Genomic DNA, 16,441 nt, shown 5'->3' with positions numbered 1-16,441 from the left:
CGTCATCCCAAACTCAGAGCAAACCTTCAGAAGGCAACACAGCAAGATGTATAAGACACACATACTCGCACCTGCTCAGGCACACAATGTTTATAATTTTTCTTTGACCCAGTAATTCTGAGAGCTTACCATGAAAATGTAGCCTAGGAAATACAAATTCAATAGAAGAAAAAAGTCCCATACAAAGTTACTTATAATAAGGGTTATGGACATAAATTGGAATTCCAAAATCTATAGGATGGATTATCATGCAGTCATTGACAATTAGAATTATGAGAAATTCATAAATAGAAAATTTCAGACTCATAGGAAAATGTTAATACTATGATAAGTTTTAAACATAAAAGTATGGGGATCCCTGGGTGGCGCAGCGGTTTGGCGCCTGCCTTTGGCTCAGGGCGCGATCCTAGAGACCCGGGATCGAATCCCACATTGGGCTCCCGGTGCATGGAGTCTGCTTCTCCCTCTGCCTGTGTCTCTGCCTCTCTCTCTCTCTCTGTGACTATCATAAATTAAAAAAAAAAAAACATAAAAGTATGTAGAAAGGATTCCTATGCACAAACAAAGACAGTAAAAAATATAATCAGCACCAAAAAGAGTATAGTTTCCAGGTGCTGGGTTGGGAACTCTTTGTTTTTCAAACTTTCATTCAATGTTGTCATGACTGTGACATCAATTAGCTACCAACCTTCTAATTATGCAAGTTCTGTGTCTGCTCTAATATTCAAATTGTGACCTTTCACTAAAAAGAACACTCGTCTAGAGCTGACTGTGCTCCAGGCATGGGGCTAGAGGACACCCAGATGCCAGGAATATGCTCCCAGCACCCCCAGGGGCCCCATCACATGGGGTGGGGGAGTCTCCTAGTAACAGATGAAGAACAGAACATGGTAGTGCCCAGACCACTGCTATGAAAACTCAGAGGATGGAGAGCATCTTTTGGGGTGGGAAGAACAGAAGATTCTTCCAGATGGAAGTCCCAGGACCCTGGATGTGAAGGGTCCCAGGCACTGAATGAATGGGAGATGCATGGGAGATGGCAGTTCAGATGCCAGCACTGGCTGGCATGAAGGAAGGCCCAGAGAAGGGGAAGCATAGAAGTAGCACAGTGCACAAAAAGAACGGCAAGCTAGGCGATCAGCGTGCCCGTCCCAGTTCAGCCACCTGATACTGTGCAACCACAGACAGACCCTGGGCCTTGGTTTCCTCTCCATAAGAGAAAGACGTTTGTATGTAAATAGCCATCTCATGAGGGGAGAGGATATTGTGACTTACAATGAATACACCCTGGGCTCCTGACCCTAGCGCCCCAAACCCTTGGAATTTCCTGAGTAACAAGAGGAATGGGAGCATCTTTGTCATAATATTTGATCTCCTGTCCTCAGTTCCTGAAAGCCTGAAATCACTTAAGGCTGAGATGGGTGTCTTGTCTCCCCCCTTCCACCACAACTGGAGTGGCACAATGGCAGTGAGGTGACTTTAGGAAATCCCCTAATGATGGAGAGGGGAGCAGCTGGATGCCAGGGGAACCAACCATGAATAGAGACTTGGAACTTTAAATCTCACCCCTGATTCCCAGGGAGGGGAGAGGGGCTGAAGGTTGAATCAATCTCCAATGGCCCATGATTTAATCAACCATGCCTTTGTAATGAAGCCTCTATAAAAACCCAAAAGGAGGGACACCTGGGTGGCTCAGTGGCTGAGTATCTGCCTTTGGCTCAGGTCATGATCTCAGGGCCCTGGGATTGAGTCACACATGGAGCTCCCCATGGGGAGCCTGATTCTCCCTCTGCCTATGTCTCTCTGACTCTCTGTCTCTCATGTATAAATAAAAACAAAAGCTTTAAAATAAAACAAAAGGAAAGGATTTGCAGAGTTTCCAGGTTGGGGAACCAGAACACTTCCATGTGCCACCCTGCTGACCCCAACCTCCACAAGGACACCAGCACCTTCCTGCAGAACCTCCCTTTCTCTATCTCTTCATCTGGCTGTGGCTTTGTATCCTTTGTCATAAATCAGTAACCTGGTGAGTAAACTAGTTTTCTGAGTTCTATGAGCTTTTCTAGCAAAGTAATCAAACTCAAAGAGGAGGTCATGGAAACCTCTGAGCTACAGCCAGCGAGTCAGAAGCACTGGGAATAATGTGGACTTGCAATTGGCATCTGAGGTAAGTACGTGAGTAGGCAGCTGGGGATATAAGAATCCCGAAGCTTTGTCCTCCATCTCTCCGGGTGACTGCAGTATGTTGAAACCCTATTATTAGACTAGGAACTGAGCGCAACCATTTCCCCATAGAAGGGGAACAGGTCTCTGACCATTTTCTCACAGAGCCCTGAAGTGTATGGTGATGTGCTCCATGATTCACCATCCATCATGCAAAAGGACTCAAATGGCAGGTGTCTCCTCAAGCCATTGGGCAAATATTGGGGAGCTCTTTGGGATAATTTCACTTAGGGAAGGGGATTCAGAAAGCAGAGCCAAGGAACAATTGGCCAGGAGAGCAAGTCCCACCCCTCCCATCTCCCAGGCTCTGGGGCATTCGCTATGGGAGCCAAGGCACTGAGTGGTGTTTGATTTCTCTTCCCGCCCCCTCTCATGTCCCTACCCACAGCTCCCATACTCACAGGTACATTTTCTCCCTGGAGAACGGGTAGGAGAGGTTTTTCATCTTGTTGCTACTGTGCTCTGGAACTCTGGGCTTCAAGGGTGAGCTCAGCTTCTGCAGAAGCTCGTTGAACTTCTTTGCAATGCTGCCTTCTGATTTGATCTCGTACATCTAGGAAAGGCAAAGCCCCAAGCCTAAAAAAGAGGCCATATCCAACTGCAAAAAGAATGACTCACAACCACAGTGGCACGGGACACACACCCCCAGTGGGGCACACTGTGGAAAGAGGAGGAGTTTGGGAGAAGCGAGCAGAGCCCTGTCCTTCCCCTCAGCCCCCCACCGCCCAGGGCTTTCACAAGGGTGTGGGCCCTGGATCTTTCTGAGCCTTAAGTTCCCCATCATAGAAAATTGTGATGCATCAAGGTCATACAGATAGTAACTGAGTGACAGCGTGGATCTAACTTATGTCAACCAAATCGAAAAGTCTGTACTTTACAGCTGCACCATGCCCCTATGTGATCATCCACATCCATTTTTTTGTGTTCCTCCTAGGAAATATCTGATAAATGAGTCTGCCTTCAAAGCATTAAACCTCCAACAAGTACGTGCCTTGAGCGAGGCATCGAGTTAGTACCAAGACAATTACTGATATTTATAGTCCATATAGCTTTTTTATAATGCACAGGGTGCTTTTGCATACACTGTACCTCTTGGTCTTCCTTGTTTATAGATGTAGTCATTGAGACATGGAGGTTGTACTTCTCATAGCAAAGCTGTGATGGATTAAAGATGGCCACAAACTTTTTATACAAATTTTCCTTTTAAGAGGTGCTGTTCTGTTCCTACCCCCTTAAATCTGAGCAGACTCTGTAGCTCCTTAACTGGTACAGCAGAAGTGACACTATGCCAGCTGCATCCTTAGAAGATGGGCAGTTCTGTTTTGGTCTGCCTTGGTCTCCGGAAGCCCAGGTCCACTAGGAGGAAGTCCATGGCCACCAAGTAGGAAGAGAAAGAACTTAGGCTAGGTCCAGCCTTTCAGCTATTGGGCCATGCATCAGGCATGTGAGCAAAGTTTTCCTGAACCCTCCTGTCCAGCTCAAAACCCAGGTAATTCTACCAAGTGATCCAACGCAATACCCCCATGGAACAAAAGAACCATCCAGCCCAGCTCTGCTCAACTTCCTGACCAAAACCACATGAGAAAGAAAAAAAAAAGAGACTGTGTTTTTTAGCTATTAAGTTTGGGCTAATTTGTCATACTGCAAGAGAAAATCAGAGCAAGAGCCAACATCCAGATCTTCTAGCTTGAAAGCTGATTTTCTTCTATCACGATATCCCTCCAGTGGCTTAAATCTAGAGAGGCAATAAAATAGGCATGAAATACAAGATAGAGAGAAATGCCACGAAAGTCACAAAAAGTATTTGGTGGTTCAAAAAAAGGAGACAGTACATCCAGTTGACACATCAGAAAAATGTTTCGACCAGGGAGTAGGATTTCTGTTGGGCTTTCACAGAAAGGTAACTTCGTTATCATTTGGTTCTTTAATAAAATAATAAGTTAGGGGGAGGGGAAGAACATTCCCAATCTAACAACTGAAACATAACCATGGTTTGTTTATTCTAACAAAATTTCTAATGAAATATTATTTCAACTAGTTAACAAACCAAAACCATAAATGTATATGTTAACTAAGTGTGAGCAGTTCCCTTTTACTTTCAACCCAATCCCTCCCTCCTTTCCAGAGGAAATCTCTATTAACAATTTAAAGTACATTTCATCCCCTTCTCCACACACATTCCTTTCTAAACACAACTATGATCATATTCCATGTATTACTCTACCATTTGCCTGTTTCACTTAGGAATATATCACAGATATATTATCTTTCCAGGTCAGTTCATATACAACTACCTTAATTACACAGCAGATGTAAATGCTAATTTGTTTAGTCATTTCCCTGGTGATGGGCATTTGTTTTATTTTTTATACATGTTTTATCTTGTTTGATCATACTTCTACTAACATTACTTTATAAATAGCTTGAATGAATAAGGCTCGAAGAGATGCAGGAAAAGATATTCTGGGCAAAAAAAAAGGTAGAAAAGTTCAAGCTGCATTGAAGGGTTTAAATGGCCTGGTTACCTTACAGCACATAGACCGTCTAAACCAGCTAGTAACTGCTGGAACAGCTAAACCCCCGGGCAGTCTGTGTTCTTGAGTGCTCTGCTCCACTGCTTCATCTGCTACATGAGTTGCCGTGGGGGGAAAACAGTGTGTAACTTACAATCGTGCCTCTATTGTCCTTAGGTTCTTGGCCATTCTGACAAATCTCTCCTTCACACACTGCTCAGCGCGATGCAGTGCTCACCCCTCAGGAATCCTTGGGCCTAGAAGGATGTGGGCAACAAGACGACCCCCTCATGGGTTCCCAGCACACACCTCACAGGTCATCCCCAGAGGGCAGGTACTGACCAGGCAGGTGCCCTGCACCGAGACTGCAGGGTGCTCATTATACCCTTCACCATGTGTCTTTCAACGGCACTTGCATGGAAATCGAAGTTTCAAACAGGACGGAAGCTGATGGACTCTGTCTTCCAGATGCCTTGGGATGACAGACTTAGATCCACCAGGGTACTTCTTGGTCCACTTCCCTCAATGTCTACCTCGCTTTCCTAGTCTGGATAGCCTGCCTTCAACTACTACAGGAACTGGTCTCTCCACATCCTGTGCTTAAGGTTACCAGGTTTATCAAAGAAAAATTCAAGATGTCCAGTTAAACTTGAATCTCAGATAAACAGTGAGCCATTTTTTAGTGGATGTACGGTTCCATGCAGCATTTGGGAAACACTTAGACAAAAAAAGTAGTCATCGTTTATCTGAAATTTCAATTTAACCAGGCATCCTGTATTTCATCTGGCAACCCTCCTCTTGTCCACCTTTAATTTACTCTCTGCACTGGGGACACTGTGATGTTTCTGAAGCAAAAAATCTGATCATATCACTTCCCTGGAAAGAAGCCTTCAACAGTTACATTGCAAAGTTCTTTTTTTTTAAGATTTTATTTATTTATTCATAGGGACAGAAAGAGAGAGAGAGAGAGAGGCAGAGGGAGAAGCAGGCTCCATGCAGGGAGCCTGACGTGGGACTTGATCCCGGGACTCAGGATCACACCCTGGGCCAAAGGCAGGAGCTAAACCGCTGAGCCACCCGGGCTGCCCCAACAGCAAAGTTCTTAACACAGCCCATGGATTAACAGAAAGATCTTAATGCAAACCCTGTAAGAGTCTCCATGTTTCCCTTCCTCACTTCACCCAACTGCTGGCCCTCTTTCAGTTTTCCCAACATGCTCAGAGCTCGACATATTCTTCATCTTCTCCCTGCCCCCACCCCAATTCTGTCCACATTTAATGCCTCACTCAATCATCACTTCCTTGGGAAAGTCCTTCTTGGCTTCCAGACAAGGTCAAGTCCCACCTTCACGGTATTTCATGGGCTCAAATTCCTCTCCTGTATTTGAGAATTTATTTGAAAGATTATTGGATTAATATCCAGCTGTCCTACCAAACCATGATCTCCATGAAGGCAGGATACTGTCCAAACTTTTCCCTATCTTTGAATGACTGACTGACTGCCTGAATGAATGATAAATTTTGAGGAAATTAGCATTGATGATGGCAGTTGTTGCCACTGAAGCAGCCCAGGCTGGGGACAGAAGAGCCAGAAGTTAACAGGCCTGGAAGAAATAAACCAGACTGAAGAATAAAGTCAAAAGCCCAAAGACTCTGACTCTCTTCCTGTCCTCACCAAGTACAAAGGTACTTGGGAGCCCAGCCCCAGCAGAGGCCAGGAATGCCTGTATTCAACTGGTACAGATTAATAACCCAGCAACTATCTCGAGGCTTTGTTCTGGCAGATTAGCTGAGAACCTCCCTGCAGTTCTTGACTCTCACTGTGGCAGTGGATCTAGTGGAGCTCACTTAGAGAAACACTTAAGAGGAGTAGGCACCTATATTGTGTCTTTAGAGGGACCAGGCATAGGCCAGGGTAAGTTTTGACTGTTTACTGATGGGGAGAGGATGGGTACTCAAAATCATTGAAAGCAATATCATATGCCTCCAGGAAAAATGTAAAAGCTGGAGAAGGCGAGTCTCACCAGAAATATCAAGGTAACATCCATAGCCCTGACCAAGCCCCTATAAAAACATACCCAGGCTGAAAGATCTGATTGACTTATGCTGGAAAGAGACTTCCCAGACTTCAGGGACTCTTGGAGGATGAAGCCAGACACATACCAACAATAAAACATAGGTGGGTGGCCCCGTGGTATCCGTGGTGTCCACAATATCATGGACACTAAGCTTATAAGACAAAGAACCACTCCCTACCTCCGTGCCTGAGCATGCAGTGGATCTATTCCTGAAACTTTTTCCCTCCCTTTTCACTTGGACTATTCCTACTTCTCCTTCACTACTAGGCTTCAATATCAACTTTCCCAGAAAAACTTCTTGGCCACTCACTTCTTGTCATGCTTCTTTAGTACCCTGTGAATGAATACCTGTGTCATACAATTTATCATGTTCTTCTCTAATTCTTGGCTCACTTTTCTGTCTCCCCAGCAGACTGTAAACTTCTGGAGAGCAGGGACCACACCCTGTGGGCCTGGTTCACAACAGGAACACAAGAATGTCTACTAAGTGAAGGACCGGGGTCCTGGTCCTTGCTGACGCCACAGAGCAGTAGAACTTTAGGCAAGTCACTCTCCCTCTCAAGTTCTTCATCTCTAAAGGGAGAACCAGGGAACACCCACTTCCCACCATGTGAGTAACAGGAAGTAACAGGGACCAGATTCACTCCCTGAAACAACCAAAACACCCAGACAAAAAACATGAAATAATGGGTGCTGTAGTCTGAACATTTGTGTTTCCCCAAAATTCCCACTTTGAAATATTTAATGCTCAATGTGATGGGACAGAAGATGGGGCCTTTGGGAGCTGAACTGGTCATCAGAGTGGAGCCCCTCCCACCAGGTGAAGACACACGAGGAAGGACCAGCTATGACTAAGGAAAAGGACCCTCACCCAACCATGCAGGCACCCTGGCCTTAGACTTCTGGGCTCCAGAATTGTGAGAAAGAAATTCCTCATTTATAAGCCACACTGCCCATAGTATTTCATTACAGCACCTCCAATGGACCAAGACCTTTATTTTCAGGACACTGGCCATTGGGCAACAAAGTTTCTGGGAGCCAGGAAACAAGCAAGATGGTTCCTGGGTAGCTCCAGCTCACTGCCTTGGGATAGGTTCTCAGCCATGGGACAGGAAGGGGAGACAAGTGGAGCCCATCAAACCCCCTGGACTGAGAAGACAGAGCTGTAATTCTGGGGAGGACAAGGCAACTGGAGTTCACAGGACAGAGGAGCCCCAAGGACAGAGCTTCACAGGTAGCCCCAGAAGTCTGCAAAGGTCCCCATGAGTATTTGGCCACATGGATACAAGGGAACTAGTTGAGCCTGGACAAAGAACCATCTAAAAGGACTTAAAATAGCACCTCTTCCCATCAGGCAGAATGGAAAATCTCATCATCCACAGGGCACTGGCTAGAGTGCTCAGGTCAACTCAGCAGTGTTGATAATTAGCCCTAGACTGTGCACTGCTCCAGATCCACTTAACAAATCATAAAAGAAAGAACTAGACTAAGTGCCTTATAAAGTACTGTCCAAGTCTAACATTCTACAGCTTTAAACATTTAATGAAAAAGAAACACTCATGATGTGTCTATGTTTCAACATTGTAGGCATCTCCTAGATGCCAGGTGCTGAGCTTGGTGGTTGATCTGCCAAGTGCTGGAGAAGCACAAAGATAGTGATGACCCTTCCAACACAGAATGCCTTGCCATGTGTCTGGCACTTCCGCAAGCCCCATTTCATTGGGCTCCATGAAAACTCTGTAACCGTGCCTGCCAAGAAGTATTAGCATCGCTATTTTATAGGTGGGAAAACTGAGACTCAGAGGTGCAAGGAATTGCCAGAGTCAGTGGTGAAACCAGGCCTGAAACCTGGGTTTTCAGACTTCCCCATCCAGGCTCTTTCCTTCAACCTTTGATCCTTGGAAGGGTTCCATGATCTGCCAGGGACATAGGCTGGAGCTCCCTCTCAGTCCCACCAAACCCAGCAGCCCAGGCTCTTCTCTTGTGTCCAGCAGGATCCATGAAAGGCACCCCTATCCTCTTTATTATCATTAATATGCTCAGCGGCGGCATCGTTATTACTGTTATTCTTGGACATCAGAGAATTATGAACATCCTCAGAAATGGCAAGACACATGTTAGCCAGCTGTTCCCCATTATGCCCTCCCTGGGTACACGATACGCCTTTCATGTGCTTAAAATCATAAATAATTTTTAAAGTATGTTGCTCTTATTTTTTATTCCAGGGCTCAAATGTGGTTCTCATAAAAGCTCACTTTGGCCTCATTGTCACAGTCTAAGAGGTTTACCGATATTCCTTCTTTTCTTACTTCTTTTTCCCCCCTTGTCTCCCTTTGCCTCTCCCCTCTAGAGGGACACAGCACTGTAGTCTGAGGGCTGATTTGTTTCCTTCCTGCATGGGAATCATGTTCCCTCCTTGATGCAAAGAACCAAGGTTGTGGTGATATCTATCATGAACAGATACATAGTACTGTCCCCACTTTACAGACAAAGAAACAAGGCACAGAAAGTTTTATTAATATGCCCCATGTCATAGGAAAATGCAGAGGTCCAATGACCCCAAAGATCAAGGAGAAGGTGTAACAATATAAGCTATAAATAACATAATCTTGATTATCTATGAGTCCCTTATCAGTAGTGACCTAAGAAGGCCTCTCCTTACAACTTGTAGGAAAAGTCAGTGGGATGAGCAGAGACCAGGCATAAACATGGAGAGTGAGCCCAGCTGTGAGCATGCGTGTCTGCTTACACACCCCATGACCCAAAAGCTAGTACTTCTGATTACCTGTGTCTTTTCATCTATTTATGCTTTCCTCTGCTTCTCTGGTCACTGGAGGGCCAACTGTTATTATTTACGATAGCTCACTCATCATGGGAGGGAGGGCTGGGCTGAAGATTATCATCACACCCACTTACTGACATTTAATTGCAAAAGACACAGGCTCACTGAGAAGTCAGTGTGGAGCATGGCATCACAAGCCACCAGCTGGAGGAGTGTAGAAGCCTCTGGACTAAAGAAGTCATGAGGAAATAAAGCTAAAATGCAGCAGAATTTGTCCCCCTGTCCTCATGTTGGTACCTGAGGGCAGAGGATGGGTCACATGTGCATACACACTCTGCACTGGACCTGAGGAGCATTTACCCTTGCATGTGAGTGTTAAGCTATTCACAAAAGTGCAAACAGCAGTAGGAGCCCCAAAGGTCAGCTGTATCCTAGATCCCACAGCGAGACTTTGTGTGACACCAACAGTAGAAATGAAGTGGTCTCTTCGTCCCTACTGGTGCCTACAGGTCAACTTCCTGTCTGAAGCACTAGTGAGCATGGAAAGTGACATGTACAAAATACACATTCTCCCATTGCCTAACCTAACTCTATATTCATTCATGGTTCTTCTGTTTTGGTATGGCCTCCACACATGAATGAACGTTTGCTGACTTTAAAAATATGGTCTACTGACATGGCTGACAAAGCCTTGTGAGCCGTGCCTCCTGCCTCCCACTGCACGCACATTGGTGTGCGATCATCCTCTCGTTTTCCCCGCACTGGCTGGGGTTTTCTTACCTTGGGGACTGGATGACATGTACTTCCCTCTTCTGGGAAGGTTCTCAGGTACCCTCTCTACCTGACCAACCGCAACTCAGCCCTCAGGTCTAAGCTCAAATGGCACCTTCCTTCACCCTGCCCCCCACCTAAATTAATTTCCACTGGTTGGCTCTCTGTCCACCCTGCTTTTTCCTCTGTGGGTGCCTCCCAGTTCATATAGCTATCGTCTGAATCTTCACCATCCCAAAGCCACATGGTGCCAGGACCAGTTGTAGTCACCACTGCATCACCCACTCTCAGCTGGGTTATCTCATACATAGTGATACTCAACAGGTATTCACTAGGTGGATGGATGGATGGATGGATGGATGGATGGATGGATGGATGTGTGGATCGGTGGATGGATGGGTCGGTAGTTGAGTGAAAAATACGTCCTTCCAAAAAGGCTATGACCCCCCTCTACACAACCTAGCACCATTCAAGGTACAGTGAGACTCTTCCCAAACATTTCTTGGCAACTGAAGGAGCAGCTGAAAACCCAGATCAGGGATGGCCATCAGGGTACATGTGCTGCCAGCCCCACCCCTACAGACAGCCCTAAGGGATGGCAGTGGTCCTCCCTAATGCCCTAATATGGGCCTCAAGAGCCCATTCAGCACCAGTCTGCAGCCCCCTGCCATGACAGATTAGGTGTGCTATGTGTTTCATTATTCATCATTCATTCATTCATTCATTCACACATACTGGTTTCGTGCCTGCTCTATACTAGGCCCCTTCTAGGTGCTGCCTGCACCACAAAACCAAATCCCTGTCCTCATGGAGTTTCCAATGTAGTGGGGAGACAATCAAACAAGAAGACAAATACATGACTCAGGAGTAGGCAGTGCCAAGTGTTAGAAAGGAAAAATAAGAGAAGGGGGTGAAAAGTGGCAGGGGGCCTACCTCACATAGGGTGGTCGGGAAGGCCTGTCTGAGGAGGGGACATATGGCTCTGCTCATATGTCCCCAGTGAAGTAAGAGAGTTCTGGGGGTAGTTACAGAAGATCTTCCAGGCAGACAGAAGAGCAAACCGAAACACCCTGAGATGGAAACGGGCTTGGCATTCTGGAGGAGCAGCAAGGAGGCCATTGTGGCTAGAGAAGAGTGAGCAAGTAGCGAGTGGCAGGAAATCCGTTTCTGAACCAGAGGTGGCAGATATGGCATCCACTTAGAGTCCCTGGCAGAAACATTGTCTCATTCCTGGCCCTTCTCTGACTAACAGCCCTTCCTGCCCACAGCAGGAATCACAGAACACCCTCAGGTTGGACCTAGCCCCGGCCATGGGACACATCACTGGTCCCGCTCTGCCATTCCACCCAGTGCCCATCCTTGGGCTTTTATCCGCCCAATGCTGGTAAACACTTACCAACTAACTGGAACAAGGTGCTGGGGGTTGCTGATGTGTAACATTTGTGGATTTGTATGGTATAAATAATGCCTACCCTGGTCATTTTCAAGCTACCAATGCTGTAACAATCAGCTTGCAAAATTTCTGAAAATGTAACATCAGATCTCAAGAGGTGTTAAGAGTCAACATGTTACCAACCCCAGCTCTTAATGGGTAAGAAGAGCTCTCCATCCATGAGCCCTAAGAGCCAGAAGCTCTTGCCCCTACTTGCGTCTCTGCCTCTCCTCTCCCCAAACACCCTCAGGAGCCCCTACTTGCCTCTCCTCTCCCCAAACACCCTCAGGAGCAGTCATGGCCGAGCTGAAGAGCACCCACATGGGCCAGTTACTCGGGACAGTCCTGGCATACTCAAAATCTAGTACTGTGTCCTGGCATGATCATTAATAAATCTTCCACCCTCAAAGGGCACCTTGGGATGATAAATTAAATGGTCTGTCCACTGGCCTCCAGCACTGGGTCTGGTGTCTGGGTCCCAGCTGACCCCAGGCTGGCACGTACTACCCCAGTTCAGAAGGACAAGACTCGAGAGCCTAAAGAAAGAAAAGCCACCACCTCTATCTCCATTTTTTAGCTCCGAGTCTTTAAAACAACTTAATACAACCATTCAAATTCACTTCCCATTACATTTACATATTTTCAGCTTCACTGTTTTTAAGCCCTGCAACAGACTTATCCACTGATGGAGCCAGGTGGGCCAGACCTCTGCGGTCTCACCAGGCCCATATGCATATCTAGAACATGGCCGTGTGCCATGTCAGGTTCCTTGCTCAAACTACAACACGTAGGTGGCATCAATTATTTTGTTTTTATTTTTGAAAAATGAGAAGCATTACTGAAAACAAAAAAGGAATAAAAAGTCAAAGTATTCTGCACTCTTTCCAGCCTATTTAAATAGCAAAGAGTGTGCACCAAAAGCCCATAAAGATATCAAATACAAACTCTACCCTCTCAGCTACGCCTCTATTAAAAACAAATGTCTGGGAACAGACAATGACAACATGGGGCAAGGCCCCATCTACAACCAACCCTACGTAAACACCAACAGTTCTGCTTCATTTAAAAAATTACTGCCAGTAATAATAAAAAGAGTCTGCCCTAAAAGGCATCTTGAAGGCTGAGCAGACAGAGACCCTCTCCCTGTGACCAGAGGCCCACAGGTTCTCTATCCTTGACAAAGCTCATCGAGTTTCTCCTCCTTCTTATTTTCTGATCACCAGAGAGGATTCAATGAACTATCGAAACAGCCCCCAAAGAGTAATTAGCTCACCACCCGATGAAGGGAAGAGCTGGCCGAGTGAGGAGGGAAAGGAATGTGCCTCCTGTTCTGGAAGACTGCATGAACTGTACACAGCTGCGAGCTGAAAGCCCTGCTATTACACTGTGGATCACAACTACCAGAAGGTCCTGGGGCTGGGGGAGCAAGCTCAATCTGGCATCCATCAGCTGATCAATCTCATATTTACTGTTCATCTATTATTTAGGTAACACCATACTAGAATTTTCAGGGAATACAGAGAAAACACAAACTATAGTTCCTACTTTTGGGAGAGGGGCGAGAGTGCTAATGGCACCTTTGGAGACATAAGAGTAAGGCACCCAAAGTAGTTAAGGAAAAAGTACTGGATGAAAAAATCCTGACTGTAGGTTGCCTAAAAAATCCATGTAAGGAATGAAGGAGGTTCTATGAGGAAAGTGAGATTTGGGCTGGGTCACTAAGAAGGAATTTCTTTATTGTTTATTGTGTATTTAGAGAAGATGGGGAGATCATTCCAGGACCAGAGGCAAATACTGGAAGCATCTTAAAAGGCTCCAGCCCCTGGAAGAGAGGGTAAAGTACTCCCTCTTGACAAGAGTCTAAAACCAGGGAGCTCAGAGTAGGCTCCACAGAGAGGCATGGGCAGGGGAACTGAGAGAAAATCCAGTGATATTACTGGGCTCAGGGACAAAGGGCAGCCCCATATATGGACTAGGGATCCACAGGCTAAGTGTACTACCTCATTTAACACACAGCTTGAAGAAGCGGCAGATGTAGGACACTTTTAAGTATTTGGGCACAATCAGACTGTGAATGTCAATGGATCATTGACTTGCTTCCTGCCCAGAGGGAGAGTGTACTCGTTTCCGAGGGCTGCCATAACAAACTACCACACACTGGGTGTCTTGAAACAGCAGAAATACATGCCCTCACAGTTGTGAAAGCCACAGGTCTGGAATTAGGGTGCCAGCAGGGCTGCATCCTCTCCAAAGGTGAGTATCTGTGAGTATCTGTCCTCAGGTCCCTCTGCTAACATCAACAATAGCAGAGAGAATGAACAAATTTACTGTCATTTGGCTGGCATGTGGACCCCGGCATTTTAAAGCTATGACAGAGAAGTCAAGGTCCAACCTCCGAACCTTACAAGTGAGAAAGCTATTATATTCCAGGACTGCTAAGTAACTCACCATGCCAGTCCAAAGCAATGACAAAGGAAAAATGCAGATGTGTTACCTCCCAGCCCAGGAATATTTATCTAGGATGGAGTTTCCCAGAGTATGTTCTACAGATGACTGGTTCCCTAGGATACCTAGGAATACACCCGCAAATAACTTACAAGTATTCAGCAGGAAGAGCTGGATAAAATGGAACCATGTTCTTCACTACAAGTTTTCTCAGAACTTTTAATTTCTCAGATTCACTATAATAATTAGTGTTTCTAGACTTTGTTAGACTATGAATTATTTTTTTTAAAATGGAAGCCCAGGGGTGTTTGGGTGGTTTAGTCAGTTAAGCACTGCCTTTGGCTCAGGTCATGATCTCAGGGTCCTGGGATCAAGTCCCGTGTTGGGCTGCCAGCTCAGTGGGAAGTCTGCTTTTCCCTCTCACTCTCCCTCTATGTGCTCTTTCTCTCTCTCAAATAAATAAGTACAATCTTAAAAAAAAAAAAAAAAAGGAATGGAAGACCACCACCATTCTATGCTATATGCTGAGAAATGCTATTCTAGACCATGCTAGCTCAAGCCTCATTTTGGACTCCTTGGTAAGGTCAGGTAGTAGCTCGGCTTTGCAGTCAGACAGAAATGAGTCCTAGATCTAACCCCTTCATGCCATGTGACCTAAGATACGCTTATTAACTTCTCTGAGTTGGTTCTCTCATCTATAAAATGGGGCTAAAGCTAGCACCTACCTCATATTGTCTTGAGGATAAAAATGAAAAGCTTGTAACACTCCTATCAAAGAAAACAGCACATCAGAAGCATAAGCTGTATTTTAAATTCAGTTTAATTATTTCCCAATTTATATCTACAGTTTTAAGTCCTTTTATTTTCAGATATTTTGTTTTTAACTGACAGCATTGAGAGTGGTTTTATTACCTCCCTTTCTCTTGAAGTCAATTATGAATTATGAAATGCAGGGAAGCTAACATCCTTATTTACATATATCCCTTACCAAGGCAGAAGCTTTCACCTCATCAAACCCACAGTTACCTTTGAAGCAGAACTACAAGTGGGAAAACAACTGCTGAACTGAATATACACAGTACTTTGCAGCCACACTGGGTCTCCTTACAGCATGTATGCTAAGGTGAGCCACTTTCAGACTCAGATCTCATCAAAGCAGAAATCTGGAACGTGAAATAGGCATAAACATGGAAAGATCATGCAAGAGGATGCTTGCACAAAGTCTTCTTTAGACAAGCCCAAAGCCCAGTGCTGAGGAATGAACAGAGAAGATGCAAAGTGGATTCCTGGGATGCAGAGCAAGCCCACAAGCCTACCTGACACCTGGGTCTTGGATCATTGACTTGCTTCCTGCCCAGAGGGAGAGTGTACTCGTTTCCGAGGGCTGTCATAACAAACTACCACACACTGGGTGTCTTGAAACAGCAGAAATACATGCCCTCACAGTTGTGAAAGCCACAGGTCTGGAATTATGGTACCAGCAGGGCTGCATCCTCTCAAAAGGTTCTAAGGGAAAAACCTTCCCAGGAGGGCTCCAGTAAGACTCCAACAGGGTCTTACTTTGAATTCCACCTTGTTTTCTACCCTACATGTCTGTGGATCTCAATTCTCTTTCAGCCTGTCCTTGGATTTGGGCCTATCCTACATCCAGGATGATCTTATCTTGAGATCTTTACCAAATTATATCTGCAAAGTCTTTTTTCCAAATAAGATCACATTCACAAGTTCCAGGGTTAGGGCTTGGGCATATATTTTTGGACACCTCTATTTGAACCACTACAAAAAGCATTATGGACCTTAAAAGCACAAGTGCTTATGATGGTTAATTTCATGTGTCAACTTGACTGCCCATGGGGTGCCCAGATATTTAGCCAAACATTATTCTGAGAGTGTCTGTGAAGGTGTTTTTGGATGAGATTAACATTTGAATGGGTAGACTGAGTAAAGCAGCTTGCCCTTCTCTTGCAGGTGGGCCTCATCCAATCAGTTGAAAGTCTGAATAGAACAAAAAGGCTGAGTAAGAAGGAACTCCTCCTGCCTGATTGTTTGAGCTGAGACATTGATCTTTTCCTTCCCTCAGACCTGAACTGAAATAGGCTCTTTTTGGGTCTTGAGCCTGATTGGGGATTTGACTGGAACTTACACCATTAGCTCTCGTGGGTCTCCAGGTTGCCACCTGCCTATCTTGGGACTTCTCA

General features: G+C 45.5%; 1 protein-coding gene across 4 annotated transcripts in view; it reads right to left on the bottom strand.

Annotated features, from left to right (window-relative positions):
• Positions 1-16,441, bottom strand: part of ANO2 (anoctamin 2) — a 343,823-nt gene that overhangs the window by 238,771 nt on the left and 88,611 nt on the right. For all 4 annotated transcript variants that reach the window (XM_025461920.3, XM_025461921.3, XM_025461922.3 and 1 more), the window contains one exon: positions 2,625-2,776. In XM_025461920.3, the coding sequence (XP_025317705.1) occupies positions 2,625-2,776 (152 nt within the window). The remainder of the gene's footprint in view (positions 1-2,624; positions 2,777-16,441) is intronic.

Source organism: Canis lupus, chromosome 27, assembly GCF_003254725.2.
Source record: "Canis lupus dingo isolate Sandy chromosome 27, ASM325472v2, whole genome shotgun sequence".
NCBI classification, from domain to species: domain Eukaryota; kingdom Metazoa; phylum Chordata; class Mammalia; order Carnivora; family Canidae; genus Canis; species Canis lupus.
The sequence above is the reverse complement of the archived record's forward strand: the minus strand, read 5'-3'. Positions and strand labels throughout refer to the sequence as shown.